Here is a 19,197-nt window from a genome sequence, read left to right as displayed (position 1 = left end):
TACTCCTCACCGAGCGTGCGTTAGGACACTGATTCCAGGTGTCCTGAGAGGATGGGCAATATAATTTATTTTATTACATTTCCTGAATCCAAACAAAACGGAGCAAAATATCCCTAATCATTCAACCCCAATCCAAATGAAGACAAAAACGTTCATTTTCTGGTTGTCATACAATCATTAAGTTACAATGTTCATCTGCTCGAGCAGAACGTTAATGTTATCTTGTGCTTCAAGGTATCTCTGACTAAAACTAGCTAACGCTAAAGTTAGTGAGTCCATGCTAATGTACAAACCTAAATAGTGGACTGTTCTCGTGTCTTGTACAGTGTAGGTCAAAAACACATAAACGAAGGTCTACATTTCACTGTTTCTTCATATTAAACTGGTTAAATGTACATTAATTTAATCGTACCCTGCGATACATGAACAGTGTTGATCCTGCATGTTGCCATCCGTGATCGTAATATGAGACTTCTCCCGCTTGCATTGTGATCTGTAAACCCTCGCTTCGAGTTACCCACCGTATTTATTTTAAAATATTTTATAAATCCCTCCATGGAATATTTAATTCCCATTTGGTGGCCTTCTGTGTCCAAAATTGTGCAAAAACATCGTGGGACAAGGTTTTCACTGCAGCTGTCATTGTAAGACAGTGAGCAACTCCGTTTGTTTATCCGAGGGAGCAACAGTAACTAAGGGGCGCAGAGCTTACTGATAGGTCAATTGTGCGCACACACACACACACACACACACACACACACACACACACATTCAGTGTCTGAACCTGCAGTTCCTCTCATAATGAGCAGAATTGCTGTTGCATCAACAGACATCAGTTAAATAAAACTATCCAGAGATGATCTAAACCCAGATCATGTTCCCTGTTAGTGGATCAAGTGTTTGAATTCTGCTACATAGCAATAATAATAATAATAGTAATAATAGGAAGAGCCGGCATCAAAAGATCAACGAAATATATTGCTGTGAATGCTTAGCTGTCACAAGCTAGTTATCTCTTTGCTAACTTTCCTCATCTCCTGCTTAAAAGCCAGAAAGATCTTGAGATTTTTGAGAATCATGATCTAGTGAACTTTTGCCCCTGAGTTTCTTTTAAATAATTTATTTTTGACGCTTGTCTTTCATTTAAAAAAATAAAATAATAAATTGTATTTAAATGTTCAACTGTTAACTTGAACTAGAGGTTTTCATTACAAACAGTGTTTGATAATCTTTAAATGTTTTGTGATGAATTGAATTGAACATTGAATTGAATCCTGCTTCATCTTCTCTTCTGTAGGTTTTGGGTCCTGCTGCAGATGAAGCCTGTCAGTATGTGACTGGAATTGTGGGTAAAAACCCGTTACTCCTGAGAGAGCTGAATCTGAGTGAACATGAACTAGGAGACACACGAGTGAATCAGATCGCTGCTCTACTGCAGGATAAACACTGTCAACTCAACACACTGATGTACGTTTTTTCATTGTTACAAGGACACTTTTAAATTCTTGCTGCTGGGTGTTTTTTATGTGTCTTGTATAAGAGATTGCTGACTGAAAAAAATCATATGTGACTCATCATCACCAGTATTTGTCAACTGTCAGCTAAAACTGGTAAATATTCAGACTAAAACTGAAGTGTTTTCTCTTTATGCAGTCTGAATAACTGCTGTATCACAGAAGGAGGTTGTCATGTTCTGGCTGCAGCTCTAAACTCAAACCCTTCAAATCTGACAGAGCTGGATCTGAGTGAGAATAAACTAGGAAACCCAGGAATGAAGATCATCTTGACTCTGTTTGAAAATGTACAGTGTAGACTGGAAAAGCTGAAGTAAGTGTTTTAAAAGTGTATAACATTAATTACCCAGACTCTAGTGACCCACCACAGCTTCATAAATTTGAAAATATTTTACACTTCTCATCAGGACTGCACAATTAATCAAAATAAAATGAAATTGTGATATGGGTTAGTGGAGTTATCAAATCACAAAAGGCTGCAATTTAATTAAATATACAGTCTGCAGTGCCACGTGCTTACGAGTGAAGTGCATTTACATGTGAGCAGATCATGAGTTAGTTTCAATAAATCCTGTCCTTCAACCAGTGCCCTCCAACATTTAGCATCCAGCACACTGGAAAAGAAGCGCCATGTCTTTAAAATTCACTTTGTTCATTTTTAAGTGAACATTTGCCTGCACACTAGTGATTAGATTCACTGTTTTGAAGCTTGAACATCAGAATAGAGTACAGATGACACATCCGGTGTGTAACGCCTGTGAGATCTGAGTCTGAGTCGCAGCGCTTGTTACTGGAGCTGCTGGAGACAAGGACTCGATTTGGCCTTTTTTAAAGGATAACAGTGGAGTTCAGTTCGCAGATATTTGTGAGGAAACAGCCTCTCTATTAATCTTTAACATGTTTACCACTAAATAATCATTTTGGACTGAGCTATATTTGGAAATAAAAACAAAATAAATGCTGGTACATAAGTTATGGAGAATTGTTTTATTTTTATTTTGTTTATTTGTAACTCCAAACTAAATTTGACTGACGTAAAACTGAAAGCATTCAATAATTCAGGATCAGATTTAATATGAAGTATATTTTAATCTAAGATGTGGTTTTGGTAATCTTGATTTATTTCTGATATTTTTGTTTTGGCTAGTAGAAGTTCTGAATGGCTGTTAAAAATAATAATAATAATTGGCTGGTGAGCGAGTTATTTTGAGCTTATGTGAATTTGAAAGGTTCACTTAATTTTACATTAATGTAATTTCCAATATTTTTTTGCAGATGATGTTAATAAATGTTAACAGATTTGTACAAGAAAGTCTTTATAAACCTGCTGTGAACTAAACACAGAAATGTAAAGGTCACTGTTCAGTTTTCCACCAAAATAAAAGCCTGAGGGCTTAATATTCGAAAGTAAAGAGATTAAGACATAAATATCACAATAGTAAATTTATCATTCCATCCTTCAAAACTGAAATCCTTCTCCAAGCTGCTTGTTCTATGTAGTGTTGTAAGTATGGTTTAGGCTTAAGTATTGTACTGTAAAATACAAAATATTATTATATTTATCAAATAAATAATAATTTCACAGTATGATTATCATGAAAATCTCATATTGGTGGGTAAAAATAGAAGCTAAAGCTGCTATTAGCGTAATTGTATGTATATCTTAATTAGTTTTGTTCTGTCTTCTACAGGTTAAACTGCATCAGTATTACAGATGAAGGTTGTGCTGCTCTGGCATCAGCGTTTAATTCAAACCTCAGAGAGCTGGATCTGAGTGAGAATAAACTAGGAAACCCAGGAATGAAGATCATCTTGACTCTGTTTGAAAATGTACAGTGTAGACTGGAAAAGCTGAAGTAAGTGTTTTAAAAGTGTATAACATTAATTACCCAGACTCTAGTGACCCACCACAGCTTCATAAATTTGAAAATATTTTACACTTCTCATCAGGACTGCACAATTAATCAAAATAAAATGAAATTGTGATATGGGTTAGTGGAGTTATCAAATCACAAAAGGCTGCTATTTAATTAAATATACAGTCTGCAGTGCCACGTGCTTACGAGTGAAGTGCATTTACATGTGAGCAGATAATGAGTTAGTATCAATAAATCCTGTCCTTCAACCAGTGCCCTCCGACATTTAGCATCCAGCACACTGGAAAAGAAGCGCCATGTCTTTAAAATTCACTTTGTTCATTTTTAAGTGAACATTTGCCTGCACACTAGTGATTAGATTCACTGTTTTGAAGCTTGAACATCAGAATAGAGTACAGATGTCACATCCGGTGTGTAACGCCTGTGAGATCTGAGTCTGAGTCGCAGCGCTTGTTACTGGAGCTGCTGGAGACAAGGACTCGATTTTGCTTTTTTTAAAGGATAACAGTGGAGTTCAGTTCACAGATATTTGTGAGGAAACAGCCTCTCTATTAATCTTTAACATGTTTACCACTAAATAATCATTTTGGACTGAGCTATATTTGGAAATAAAAACAAAATAAATGCTGGTACATAAGTTATGGAGAATTGTTTTATTTTTATTTTGTTTATTTGTAACTCCAAACTAAATTTGACTGACGTAAAACTGAAAGCATTCAATAATTCAGGATCAGATTTAATATGAAGTATATTTTAATCTAGATGGTTTTAATTAGATGTGGTTTTGGTAATCTTGATTTATTTCTGATATTTTTGTTTTGGCTAGTAGAAGTTCTGAATGGCTGTTAAAAATAATAATAATAATTGGCTGGTGAGCGAGTTATTTTGAGCTTATAACGTGAATTTAAAAGGTTCACTTAATTTTACATTAATGTTATTTCCAATATTTTTTTGCAGATGATGTTAATAAATGTTAACAGATTTGTACAAGAAAGTCTTTATAAACCTGCTGTGAACTAAACACAGAAATGTAAAGGTCACTGTTCAGTTTTCCACCAAAATAAAAGCCTGAGGGCTTAATATTCGAAAGTAAAGAAATTAAGACATAAATATCACAATAGTAAATTTATCATTCCATCCTTCAAAACTGAAATCCTTCTCCAAGCTGCTTGTTCTATGTAGTGTTGTAAGTATGGTTTAGGCTTAAGTATTGTACTGTAAAATACAAAATATTATTATATTTATCAAATAAATAATAATTTAACAGTATGATTATCATGAAAATCTCATATTGGTGGGTAAAAATAGAAGCTAAAGCTGCTATTAGCGTAATTGTATGTATATCTTAATTAGTTTTGTTCTGTCTTCTACAGGTTAAACTGCATCAGTATTACAGATGAAGGTTGTGCTGCTCTGGCATCAGCGTTTAATTCAAACCTCAGAGAGCTGGATCTGAGCAGGAATCAAATAAGAGACTCTGGAGTGACAGAAATCTCCAGTCTGCTGAGAAATTCACAGACACTACAGATACTCAGGTCTGAATCTGGTTAATCTAAACATGAATCAATGTAAAGCTCCAGCTGGTCTGTAAACTGGTGCTGTGTCTCAAGGAATGGGTCAGTAATGTCAAGTTGGTGAAGATACATTTATAAAATATTGACAAACAGATTGCTTTTTTGAGGTGATGGGGAAATGTTAATATGTCTTTCTGTAGACTTTCAAACTGCAGTATCACTGAAGAAGGTTATAATAGTTGCAATCAAAATTATTCAACCCCTTTGACCTGCAAGACATTTTGCTGTATAGAACACAATTTTATGAAAACCATTCAACAAAGGCATCAGTAAAGTATTAGAGAGAGTTTTTTTTAAATACAATTTTAAGTGATTCTGAGAATGTAACATTGAATTCAAACTGGCTCTAAACATTAGTTCAAAATTATTCAACCCCCAAAAATCTTTGGTTTTCACATTGCCACTGCTTACTTTAAATTCAACCAGATATTTTCAATGAGAATTAAATCTGGAGACTGAACAGGACACTCAATAACATTCTATGACTGATCCCTGAAACAAGCAGAAGTAGATTTGGATTGCTGTCCTGCAGGAAAGTCCATTGATCATCAGATACAGTCTTTGCACCAAAGGCATCACAATTCTTGTCAAAATGGCCTGATACTTCAGAGAACCCATGATGCCCTACATACGGCCATGATTTCCACTCACACTACAGTAAAGCAACGCCATAACAGGACTGATCCACCAAAGTCCCAGTTTGGTCACATCACTCCATAAAACATTCTTCCAGAACTCCACAGATCTACCCAAATGAATTTTAGCAAGTTCAAGTCACCCTTTTGTTCTTCTTGGTCAAGAGTGGTATTCAGCAAGATGCCTCAACATGAAGGCCATTCTTGTCTAGTGTTCTTCTTACACACTGCATTGAAATGGCTTTCCTCCTTTCATTGGTTCATCTTGCAAGTCTTTGGCTGTACATTGCAGGCTTTTGTCAGTTGCTCTGATTAAATATTTTATGATATTATGCTTTTTCTTCAACACCCTCAAAGGTTTTCTGGTACAACACACTTAAAGCTAAGGAATAAGGCTGCGAGCTTTTAATGTCTTGGAAATCTTCATATAGTCTTAGACTTTCTAAAGTAATACAATTATTTATTCTATAGCTTCTCTATAGCTTTTGTGAGAGCTCTGTTGACTTTGCCATTTTTGCTACTGAACTTCAGCACACGCATGGGCTAACTGCATATGTGTGTGTAACAGCTTCTAAAGGCTTAATTGTGTTTTGAGAATTGTATTCCCCACCATATAAATAAGTGACTTAAAACAGCAATGTTCAATAGGGGTTGAATAATTATGACATACCTGTGTTATTAAAATACTAAAAAATGACATTATATATTGACATTATCACTTTTAGTATGGCAGTGAACTGTTATAGATGCAATTTTGTATTTTATCCTGGATCTTCAGACAAGCTTGTATTTGTAAAGTAATGCAGTCTCTGAGGGTTGAGTAAATTTGATTGCAACTGTAGGTTATAATTGTGGAAAATAATGCAGAAATTGCATTTGTTGTAGTTTGTTCACCAATATAGAGCTTTACCCTGCTATACCGTGAAAAGGGTCCGTTCAGGCCTAAGATTTTTATTTTATAGAACATGTACTTGTATGACAATCTGTGTTATAAGGAAGAATAACATCTTTTTTAATAGACTTTCAGACTGCAGTATCACTGAAGAAGGTTATAAAGCTCTGTCTTCAGCTCTGAGATCAAACCCTTCACACCTGATAGAGCTGGATCTCACAGGGAATGATCCTGGACAATCAGGAGTGAAGCAGCTCAGTGATTTACTGCAGGATCCAAACTGTCAACTGAAGACACTGAGGTGAGACGTGATGAAATAATGCAAAATAAATGATACACAAGTGAATTAATTACCTTATGTATAAATATATTATATTTAGATGCACGATATTGGATTTTGCGAAATCCAATATGCAGATAATTTAACTCATTTTGGCCAATAGCCGATGCCGATATATAATTATTTTTAATTTTGGTTAGTTTTTAACAAGAACTTATTTGTTAGAATTAAACAACAATGAAGTTATTTTATAATGACAGTACATTGAAGATTTGAAAATAGCTATAAATAAACTATATATTAATCACTGCATTTTTTTTTATCAGAATGATGCTGTTAACCTTAACATTTTATTTTATGATTTAAATGATCTAAGCAAAAGAGTTATAAAATTCAGAATTTTTAGAGCTCATAATTTGTTAAAAAAAATATAACACATTACACATTAATGAATGAATAATTAAATATAAAATTATGTAATTTAAGTGTTATGTTTTTTGTTTTTTTTTGTCATGTAAGCTATAACTTCTGACCTTTTAAATCAAAACAAAATCATGATTATGACATCAATTACTGCTTTATTTAATCATAAACGCAGTCTAAATATTATTTGTGTATTTTCCTTTCATTTTATTAGAAGTAGGCCGACAGCGCCCCCTACAGAATTAATACTCCTCACCGAGCGTGCGTTAGGACACTGATTCCAGGTGTCCTGAGAGGATGGGCAATATAATTTATTTTATTACATTTCCTGAATCCAAACAAAACGCAGCAAAATATCCCTAATCATTCAACCCCAATCCAGATGAAGACAAAAACGTTTATTTTCTGGTTGTCATACAGTCATTAAGTTACAATGTTCATCTGCTCGAGCAGAACGTTAATGTTATCTTGTGCTTCAGCAAGGTATCTCTGACTAAAACTAGAATGTATATTAATTTAATCGTACCCTGCGATACATGAACAGGGTTGATCCTGCATGTTGTCATCCGCGATCGTGATGACCGACAGTAATATGAGACTTCTCCCGCTTGCATTGTGATCTGTAAACCCTCCTTCGGAGTTACCCACCGTATTTATTTTAAAATATTCTATAGGCGCGGAGCACGTGCACACACACACACACACACACACACACACACACATTCAGTGCCTGAACCTGCAGTTCCTCTCATAATGAGCAGAATTGCTGTTGCATCAACAGACATCAGTTAAATAAAACTATCCAGAGATGATCTAAACCCAGATCATGTTCCCTGTTAGTGGATCAAGTGTTTGAATTCTGCTACATAGCAATAATAATAATAATAGTAATAATAGGAAGATCCGGCATCAAAAGATCAACGAAATATATTGCTGTGAATGCTTAGCTGTCACAAGCTAGTTATCTCTTTGCTAACTTTCCTCATCTCCTGCTTAAAAGCCAGAAAGATCTTGAGATTTTTGAAAATCATGATCTAGTGAACTTTTGCCCCTGAGTTTCTTTTAAATAGACTTTCAGACTGCAGTATCACTGAAGAAGGTTATAAAGCTCTGGCTTCAGCTCTGAGATCAAACCCTTCACACCTGATAGAGCTGGATCTCACAGGGAATGATCCTGGACAATCAGGAGTGAAGCAGCTCAGTGATTTACTGCAGGATCCAAACTGTCAACTGAAGACACTGAGGTGAGACGTGATGAAATAATGCAAAATAAATGATACGCAAGTGAATTAATTACCTTATGTATAAATATATTATATTTAGGGATGCACGATATTGGATTTTTGCCGAAATCCAATATGCAGATAATTTAACTCATTTTGGCCAATAGCCGATGCCGATATATAATTATTTTTAATTTTGGTTAGTTTTTAACAAGAACTTATTTGTTAGAATTAAACAACAATGAAGTTATTTTATAATGACAGTACATTGAAGATTTGAAAATAGCTATAAATAAACTATATATTAATCACTGCATTTTTTTTTTTTATCAGAATGATGCTGTTAACCTTAACATTTTATTTTATGATTTAAATGATCTAAGCAAAAGAGTTATAAAATTCAGAATTTTTAGAGCTCATAATTTGTTTAAAAAATATAACACCTTAATGAATGAATAATTAAATATAAAATTATGTAATTTAACTGTTATGTTTTTTTTGTCATGTACGCTATAACTTCTGACCTTTTAAATCAAAACAAAATCATGATTATGACATCAATTACTGCTTTATTTAATCATAAACAGTCTAAATATTATTTGTGTATTTTCCTTTCATTTTATTAGAAGTAGGCCGACAGCGCCCCCTACAGAATTAATACTCCTCACCGAGCGTGCGTTAGGACACTGATTCCAGGTATCCTGAGAGGATGGGCAATATAATTTATTTTATTACATTTCCTGAATCCAAACAAAACAGAGCAAAATATCCCTAATCATTCAACCCCAATCCAAATGAAGACAAAAACGTTTATTTTCTGGTTGTCATACAGTCATTAAGTTACAATGTTCATCTGCTCGAGCAGAACGTTAATGTTATCTTGTGCTTCAGCAAGGTATCTCTGACTAAAACTAGAATGTATATTAATTTAATCGTACCCTGCGATACATGAACAGTGTTGATCCTGCATGTTGTCATCCGTGATCGTAATATGAGACTTCTCCCGCTTGCATTGTGATCTGTAAACCCTCGCTTCGAGTTACCCACCGTATTTATTTTAACATATTTTATAAATCCCTCCATGGAATATTTAATTCCCATTTGGTGGCCTTCTGTGTCCAAAATTGTGCAAAAACATCGTGGGACAAGGTTTTCACTGCAGCTGTCATTGTAAGACAGTGAGCAACTCCGTTTGTTTGTCCGAGGGAGCAACAGTAACTAAGGGGCGCAGAGCTTACTGATAGGTCAATTGTGCACACACACACACACACACACACACACACACACGCACACACACACACACACACACACACGCACACACACACACATTCAGTGCCTGAACCTGCAGTTCCTCTCATAATGAGCAGAATTGCTGTTGCATCAACAGACATCAGTTAAATAAAACTATCCAGAGATGATCTAAACCCAGATCATGTTCCTGTTAGTGGATCAAGTGTTTGAATTCTGCTACATAGCAATAATAATAATAGTAATAATAGGAAGATCCGGCATCAAAAGATCAACGAAATATATTGCTGTGAATGCTTAGCTGTCACAAGCTAGTTATCTCTTTGCTAACTTTCCTCATCTCCTGCTTAAAAGCCAGAAAGATCTTGAGATTTTTGAGAATCATGATCTAGTGAACTTTTGCCCCTGAGTTTCTTTTAAATAATTTATTTTTGACGCTTGTCTTTCTTTTAAAAAAATTAATAAATTGTATTTAAATGTTCAACTGTTAACTTGAACTAGAGGTTTTCATTACAAACAGTGTTTGATAATCTTTAAATGTTTTGTGATGAATTGAACATCGAATTGAATGCAGCTTCATCTTCTCTTCTGCAGGTTTGTGAGTCCTGCTGCAAATGAAGCCTGTCAGTATGTGACTGGAATTGTGGGTAAAAACCCGTTACTCCTGAGAGAGCTGAAACTGAGTTTACATAAACTAAGAGACACACGAGTGAATCAGATCGCTGCTCTACTGCAGGATAAACACTGTACACTCAACACACTGATGTGAGTATCTTACATCATTTCATGTCACATGACTAGTAATGTTACAGTCGTCTATTTTAATTCTCATTTGAGTTCGACCCCATGTTATAAAGCTTGGAAGAGGCAGGACATTTTTAATATAACTCTGATTATATTTGTCTAAAAGAAGAAATTCACATACATCTAGGATGGCTTGAGGTTGAGTAAATCATGGGGTAATTTTCATTTTTGGGTGAACTCTCCCTTTAAGTGCACAGGGGTTGGAGAAAATAATGTGAACACATTAGAAATAGCCAGTGTTTTATTAATGTGTTTACCATCGTTTGTCTTTAATACAGCTTCCAACCTTCTTAGAATAGATTCATACAACTTTTAAACAGACTTCAGTTAAATTTTGTCTCTAACTTCTGCTGTGACTGCTGAATGTGATCATGAATACTGACTACAAACTGAGGATTGAAGACAGAACAGAACAGCTGATGACTGACAGTCCTGCATTACCTGGCTCCAAGTTAACTTCTGGTCTGTGTTTGTTTATCGGTCTGGCTAATGGCACCGGCTACAAACGCAGTTAAAGTCAAGTTAGGGCCACAAAAGCGCACATGTGCAGTAACGTTTGTTTATGTTGTTGTCGTTGAAACCGTCTATACAGAAGTTTGTCCAGTTAATACAGTGGAACAAGCTCTTACTTTAAAACTGCACAGTTCAGTCTGAAGCGTCTGTCTAAACATTTGAAACATGAGCTCATTTCTGTCCGCTTCACTTGTTGCCCATACAGCAGGTCAAATACACAACCCAATATCCAATAATTTCAGTTAATAATACCAAAATTACACAAACATTTCACTTTTATCCAGTGAGACAGAACTGTTATCATTGTGTTTATTAATGGGACACAACAGAATAGTTCTGTGCTGCTGTAGCAGAACATATTCATAGTGTTTATTGATGCTCATATCATCTCTCTGCCATCAAACCACCAGATTAATGAACGTCTAACACAACCGAACAGAACCGGTCCAGACTGGGCTTTATTCTGTGCAGGCATTGGTTCTTCAGCCTTACCTGTTTCAGAGAAATATTACTGCACTTCACATCTACACCCAGACAAACCTACAGTTTTATTTAGATGTGCAAAGTTGAATCCGTGTATCAAAGCTGATCGAGTCACTGGACAGAGCAGAGCGGATGTGTTTACGATGTAGTGATGTGCAGACCAGCATCAGTTTAAGCACAAATACACAGCAGTCACAGCTTTTATTTTAGACAATATGCTCAGTTTTAGACACAAGATGAAATGGGAATTATAGGAAAGAAATAAAAAGATATGAAATATTGGTAACACTTTATTTTAGGGTCTCTTAACTAGTTGCTTATTAGCATGCATATTACTAGAATATTAGCCATTTATTAGTAGTAATTAAGCACATATTAATGCCTTATTCTACATTACCTTATTCTACATCCCTAATCCTACCCAATACCTAAATATATTTATTTACGATATTATTTTCAGGTTTTAGCAACATTTTATTTATTGCACTGTATGGTGTTAACACATGATGAATTACTCTCACATGAACATAACGTGTCTGATTCATTGTCTTTTCTCTTTCTGTCTTCAGTCTGTATGGATGCAGTATTACAGAGAAACAGTGTCTCATCCTGACTTCAGCTCTGAAATCAAACCCATCACACCTGAGAGAACTGAACCTGAGCTGGAATGAACTCGGAGACTCTGGAGTGAAACACCTCAGTGATCTACTGATGAACACACAATGCAAGCTGGAGAAACTAGTGTTAGTATCATTATTACTCCTCCTAGAGCTTTAACGCTACAGACTCCAAACTCAGCCCAGATCTTCAGACTGATCTCGCCGGGTGTGCTATATCTTTTCTAACTGATCAGACTTATGGTTTTCATAAAACTGAAGATTAAAAATCATAAAAATCCCATAGACTTACATTGACGGAATGTTCAAATGAGCCAAGACTATTCAAACTCCAACTGTCAAAATTCAAACTTAAACTCCCAGAATCCTTTGAGACTCAATCAAGCTTCCCTTCTATGTACTATTTCTAACCCATTCAAACTCATCTATCTAATATTTCTAATCTATCTATCCTAGCGACATGCTAATCATGCTAGAAAAATGCTAATCCTTACTAGAAATATGCTAGTAACATGCTAATCATGCTAGAGACATGCTAGCAACATGCTAGTCACTTGCTAATCATGCTAGAAACATGTTAGTGACATACTAATAACGTGCTAATCATGCTAGCAACATGCTAGTCACTTGCTAATCATGCTAGCAACATGCTAGTCACTTGCTAATCATGCTAGCAACATGCTAGCAGTATGCTAGTAACATGTTAATCATGCTAGAAACATGCTAGCGGAATGCTAATCATGCTAGTAACATGCTAGTCACTTGCTAATCATGCTAGCAACATGCTAGTCACTTGCAAATCATGTTGGCAACATGCTAGTCACTTGCAAATCATGTTGGCAACATGCTAGTCACTTGCAAATCATGCTAGCAACATGTTAGTCATGCTAGCAGTATGCTAGTAACATGATAATCATGCTAGAAACATGCTAGCGGAATGCTAATCATGCTAGCAACATGTTAATCATGCTAGCAACATGCTAGCAACATGCTAGTGACATGCTAATCATGCTATAAACATGCTAGCGACATGCTAGTCACTTGCTAATCATGCTAGAGACATGCTAGCAACATGCCAGTCACTTGATAATCATGCTAGCAACATGCTAGTAACTTGCTAATCATGCTGTAAACATGCTAGTGACTAGCTAATAATGCTAACAACATATTAGTAACACCTTAGCAACCACCCGGGTACCCTAGCAACCGCGTGGTAACACCCTAGCAACCATCCCGGTATCTTAGCAACCGCGTAGCAACACCTTAGCAACCACCCCGTAATAGATGCTGACTTTTCCATTTGTTGACATGACATGGTTAGATTCAGATGGTAAATATATATTATGTTGGGTGTCCATTTTAGAGATAATCACCATGTTTAGAATGAAACATCACATTTAAAAACATGAATCATATCATATAGTAAAATATCATTTGTTACTACTGCAAATATATATTCAATTATTATTGGATCTTCAATACTTTCAGAATCTTTACTTATTAAAGTTATTTTGTTTCTGTATTTTAAAATATATTTTAATATGAATATATTTTAATGATAGTATATTTATTGAACAAAAATTATTTTATTTTTCAAAATAAGCAGAAAATAGTACAAACTTTGCTAAAGTGATTGTTTTGAACAAGTATTAACTTAGACATTATTTTAAAATCATTATTTTATCTGAAGTATTTGTATCAATACCGTGTGGGGGGTAAAAGACCCCTCTTGCCTCCTCATATATTTATAAGATTTTTAAAGAAAATAAACAACTTGAATGATTTATTTTCACACAAAATCTGTTGCTCCATTAATGTTCAATACAACGTATATATTTTTTCTGCAATTATATATTTTAGGCAGTGAATAGCACAGTTATTCTTGAGGTGGGCCTTTAGCCCGTTGTACCCGACTCTTAAAATGTCTTTAGATAAATTATAATTCAGAAACACAATTTTCTTGATTTCTCACACTTAAACTCAATTTTCACATTTTTAATGTTATTTTATAAGTAGTTCTATAGTTGATTCTATATCTTAATCTACTTTGTTAATCTTTTTTTTCTGTTTTTGTTTATGGTCATATAATAAGGTTTTTGGCAATGTTTTATTAATTATTGCACTGTATGGTGTTAACACATGATGAATTACTCTCACATGAACATAACGTGTCTGAATCATTGTGTTTTCTCTTTCTGTCTTCAGTCTGTATGGATGCAGTATTACAGAGAAACAGTGTCTCATCCTGACTTCAGCTCTGAAATCAAACCCATCACACCTGAGAGAACTGAAGCTGAGCTGGAATCAAATAAAAAACACAGGAGTGAATCACTTATGTGACGTACTGAAGGATTCACGCTGTAAACTGGAGAGATTGAGGTCAGTAACATTCACATACAAGAATCAAAATGATTAAAATCACTTCAACAGTTTAAACTAAAACACTTTATACTCAATATCTCACGATGAGTCTGAGTTCACATTATATTTGTGTAAAATTCTTCACTTTAATGATTTGTTTGTAAGATGATCTCTTCCTCTGTTTGTCTCTTTCTAGTCTTTATGACTGTGGCATTACAGATGTTTCTTCTTTAACTCAGTCTTTGAGAAACACAAAAGCTCTGCAGTTTCTGAAAGAGCTTGATCTGAGATGTAATATGATTGGAGACTCAAAGCAGCAGCTCATTGATGTGCTACGAGACTCAAACTGTAAACTGAGGTGAGTAAACTTCACTTTGTGATATTAGAGATTAATTTATGATATGTGAACAAATATTAACTTTCAAATATTTGTGAAAAGTTTATAAAATTATCATCAAGCTTTATTTCAAAGGGTTTGTGTCAGAATGAAATGTAAAGTTGATAAATGTTTAACACAAAGAAGGAAAGAGAACAAAAGCACACTGTCACAGCTTTATACAGCAACAGCTGCTTTATTAATTACATCAGTAATAGTGAATCATTACAGTCTGAAATAGATTTGGTCAGATTGAAGGAAAACGCTGGTAAAATCAGTCAATACTTTACACTTACTTTACTTTCTTTTATTTACTGAGAACAATACAAACATGTTTAAACTAGAGGACAAACAGCTTTAACAAGTGGAACATTTCACTGAAAGATTTGTTTTAAAGCAAAATCACATTTGTATTTGTTCCTCATCATTTATTATATTTGGCGTACACTCGTTAGTATGTGTTTCTCTTTATATTGACTCAATAGAGACACAAACAGAATGCAATTCATGTTCTGAATGTATTATATTTAAAACACAAATACTGTTTCATAAATACGTATTCAAAATCAAGTATAATTAATCAGATCACAGGATTTTTAATGCAACTTTTACAAAAAAAAAAAAAGCTGTGATTTGAAATATAGTAACTCATTTGTACTTTTTTCCACTGAACTCTGATCATATTCTCTTCTGTTCCACCTTACAGTGTAGATACACATCCATCACCAGAAGTCCCTGATTGAGTTCAATCACCAAAAGATGATAAATGCTGTATATCATAGTTTGAAGTCGTCTTGAGAGGAGCAGTAAACATCAGGTGAAGATCCACAGAAGAGCTGCACTACTGCGTCTATGAGGAGAAATAAATGTGTGATAAATGTGTAAATGTGATCCATACACGTGAAGAGACTCAGACTTTACAATGAAATAATGCAGCATGTGTGTTAGAAACATGATATTGAATGATTAATGTTGCTTTAGTATTCAAACTAATGATCATTTTGTTTAATTTAAAGCTGGAACAGAGGAAGAAGCTCAGATGAGTCTGTCTGGCTCTTCAGTTTAATAATATTTGTATTAAACTCATCCATAATTATTCAGATGTTTAAAAGTGATTGTCAAGTGCAGCACTTAAATGTATCTAAATATATTAAGCAAATCTTCAATGTGAAATTTCCATGTTACTTAAAACATTTACATGATCTCTCTTATATTTTATACACATTGTTATTCTGCTTAATGTTATATTAAGTTAGTTATGTGTCTGTCTGTTGCTAACAATCACAAATCCTCTCATTACAACAAAAGCAGAAACACAATGTAAATAAAAGATGGATTGTGCAGTTTTGACAGATGAATTGATTAAAACGGGAGTTTTCACACACAGTGAGTTTGTGCTGAACTGACTGACAGCTTCAGTGTTTATAAATGCTGTGCCTTTTACTCGAGGTTTGTGTCGTTTTATTCACAATTTGAAGAAAAGTTTGTTTTTCATGAAACTGTGACTTCCTACACAAGTACAAAAAAGACAAATCTATATGTAAATGTTACAGTATTGTTCAAAATAATAGCAGTACAATGTGACTAACCAGAATAATCAAGGTTTTTAGTATATTTTTTATTGCTACGTGGCAAACAAGTTACCAGTAGGTGCAGTAGATTCTCAGAAAACAAACAAGACCCAGCATTCATGATATGCACGCTCTTAAAGCTGTGCAATTGGGCAATTAGTTGAAAGGGGTGTGTTCAAAAAAATAGCAGAGTCTGCCTTTGACTGTACAAACTCAAAACTATTTTGTACTAACGTTTTTGTTTCTAGGATTTAGCAATCCTGTGAATCACTAAACTAATATTTAGTTGTATGACCACAGTTTTTTAAAACTGCTTCACATCTGTGTGGCATGGAGTCAACCAACTTGTGGCACCTCTCAGCTGTTATTCCACTCCATGATTCTTTAACAACATTCCACAATTCATTCACATTTCTTGGTTTTGCTTCAGAAACAGCATTTTTGATATCACCCCACAAGTTCTCGATTGGATTAAGGTCCGGAGATTGGGCTGGCCACTCCATAACATTAATTTTGTTGGTTTGGAACCAAGACTTTGCTCGTTTACTAGTGTGTTTGGGGTCATTGTCTTGTTGAAACAACCATTTCAAGGGCATGTCCTCTTCAGCATAGGGCAACATGACCTCTTCAAGTATTTTAACATATGCAAACTGATCCATGATCCCTGGTATGCGATAAATAGGCCCAACACCATAGTAGGAGAAACATGCCCATATCATGATGCTTGCACCACCATGCTTCACTGTCTTCACTGTGTACTGTGGCTTGAATTCAGAGTTTGGGGTCGTCTCACAAACTGCCTGTGGCCCTTGGACCCAAAAGAACAATTTTACTCTCATCAGTCCACAAAATGTTCCTCCATTTCTCTTTAGGCCAGTTGATGTGTTCTTTGGCAAATTGTAACCTCTTCTGCACATGCCTTTTTTAACAGAGGGACTTTATGGGGATTCTTGAAAATAGATTAGCTTCACGCAGACGTCTTCTAACTGTCACAGTACTTACAGGTAACTCCAGACTGTCTTTGATCATCCTGGAGGTGATCATTGGCTGAGCCTTTGCCATTCTGGTTATTCTTGATCCATTTTGATGGTTGTCTTCCGTTTTCTTCCACGTTTCTCTGGTTTTGCTCTCCATTTTAAGGCATTGGAGATCATTTTAGCTAAACAGCCTATAAGTTTTGCACCTCTTTATAGGTTTTCCTTCTCCAATCAACTTTTTAATCAAAGTACGCTGTTCTTCTGAACAATGTCTTGAACGACCCATTTTCCTCAGGCTTTCAAATGCATGTTTAGCAAGTGCTGGCTTCATCCTTAAATAGGGGCCACCTGATTCACACCTGTTTCTTCACAAAATTGATGACCTCAGTGATTGAATGCCACACTGCTATTTTTTGAACACACCCTTTCAACTAATTCAACTAATTGCCCAATTGCACAGCCTTAAGAGGGTCCATATCATGAATGCTGGGTCTTGTTTGTTTTCTGAGAATCTACTGCACCTACTGGTAACTTGTTTGCCACGTAGCAATAAAAAATATACTAAAAACCTTGATTATTCTGGTTAGTCACATTGTACTGCTATTATTTTGAACAATACTGTACTTTCTCTGCTCAGAAAGCAGGGCACTTGGTGTAAGTAAGGTCTCCAAATATTTGTTTTAGATTAATTTGATTTAATTATTGAAAAGTGCAGTAACCAATCATTTAGATTTCTCTTTGTTAATATTTCTTCCCTCCTTCAAATGTTTTATGGGTAAATATGTTTCCCTCATTTGTGTGGAACATTTTGGAAAGTTCTTAGTCATTACTGTATAACAAATCAAACTAGAGTCATTTAAGCACCATAACTCTTATAATATCATGTTGCTTCACAATGGCCTCCAGTGTACTCTCCTCTTGAAGATGAATATCTGTCCATGTGAGAACAGATAAAGGTAGGTCTCTCCCGTCTCTCACACTTTTACTGTGTCTAATGGATTGAGATTTGAGTCTTCAATGTAAAGGATGTACAAAATTTGGTTTATCACCTTTTTCAATATACAGTCTTTTACCCATCATATTACATCTCAGTATTTATACAAACACTTTTAATTATTTAATCATTTATACTTCTCATTTTTCAATTTTCTGTTGCTTCATTACAATTGTACTGTCATTGCTCAATACAATATTTGTATAAATTTCCTATAATTAAAATCACACATCTTCTTACATATCTTGTCTATTTTCTCCATCAGTTTTTCTTCTGTACCAGACACCAGATCCAGATTTCAGTTATGTTTTTATAATACATAGCTAGGCATGATGCAAAGCTAATAATTTCCCCAAACTTTGTTTTCTAAATATCTAAACATTGTCAACAACTCTTTGCTACAGTAAATCAAAATGATCATAACATCACCCATAACCCTTTTACTATATACTGTTTTTATCATGTGTAGCAAGGCTCAAGGACGCTCTACAAGGTACACCAATACAACAAATACTCATTACAAAGAAACAATTACAGTGGACATTGGACATTTGACCAATTCAGTAACAAAATAATGAAGTTTAACACATTTAACACATAAACTGTAGTAAGGACATAGAAACAGAAAACACATGGGACAAATACACAATGCAATTTAGTGATAGTGTTGATTAAACAAATATGTTTTAAGCTTTGATTTAAATTCACTGAGAGATGTGACTGTTCCGAGTGTCAGGGGCAGCGAATTGCAAAGTTTGGGTGCCGTAACAGAAAAGGATCCGCCGCCCATTGAAGATAGGAAGAACACAAAAGGCACACAAAGAAGTTCTGAACA

General features: G+C 34.8%; 1 protein-coding gene across 1 annotated transcript in view; it reads left to right on the top strand.

Moving 5' to 3' along the window:
• Nucleotides 1–14,806, top strand: part of LOC131530192 (NACHT, LRR and PYD domains-containing protein 3-like) — a 40,030-nt gene extending 25,224 nt beyond the window's left edge. The window contains 7 exon segments of the mRNA XM_058760356.1: nt 1,298–1,467; nt 1,654–1,827; nt 6,620–6,793; nt 8,266–8,439; nt 12,036–12,209; nt 14,289–14,462; nt 14,641–14,806. Of these exon segments, the coding sequence (XP_058616339.1) occupies nt 1,298–1,467; nt 1,654–1,827; nt 6,620–6,793; nt 8,266–8,439; nt 12,036–12,209; nt 14,289–14,462; nt 14,641–14,806 (1,206 nt within the window).
• Nucleotides 14,807–19,197: the final 4,391 nt, after the last annotated feature.

Source organism: Onychostoma macrolepis, chromosome 22 (assembly GCF_012432095.1).
Source record: "Onychostoma macrolepis isolate SWU-2019 chromosome 22, ASM1243209v1, whole genome shotgun sequence".
In the NCBI taxonomy this organism is placed as follows: Eukaryota; Metazoa; Chordata; class Actinopteri; order Cypriniformes; family Cyprinidae; genus Onychostoma; species Onychostoma macrolepis.
This window is presented reverse-complemented; position numbering and strand designations above follow the sequence as displayed.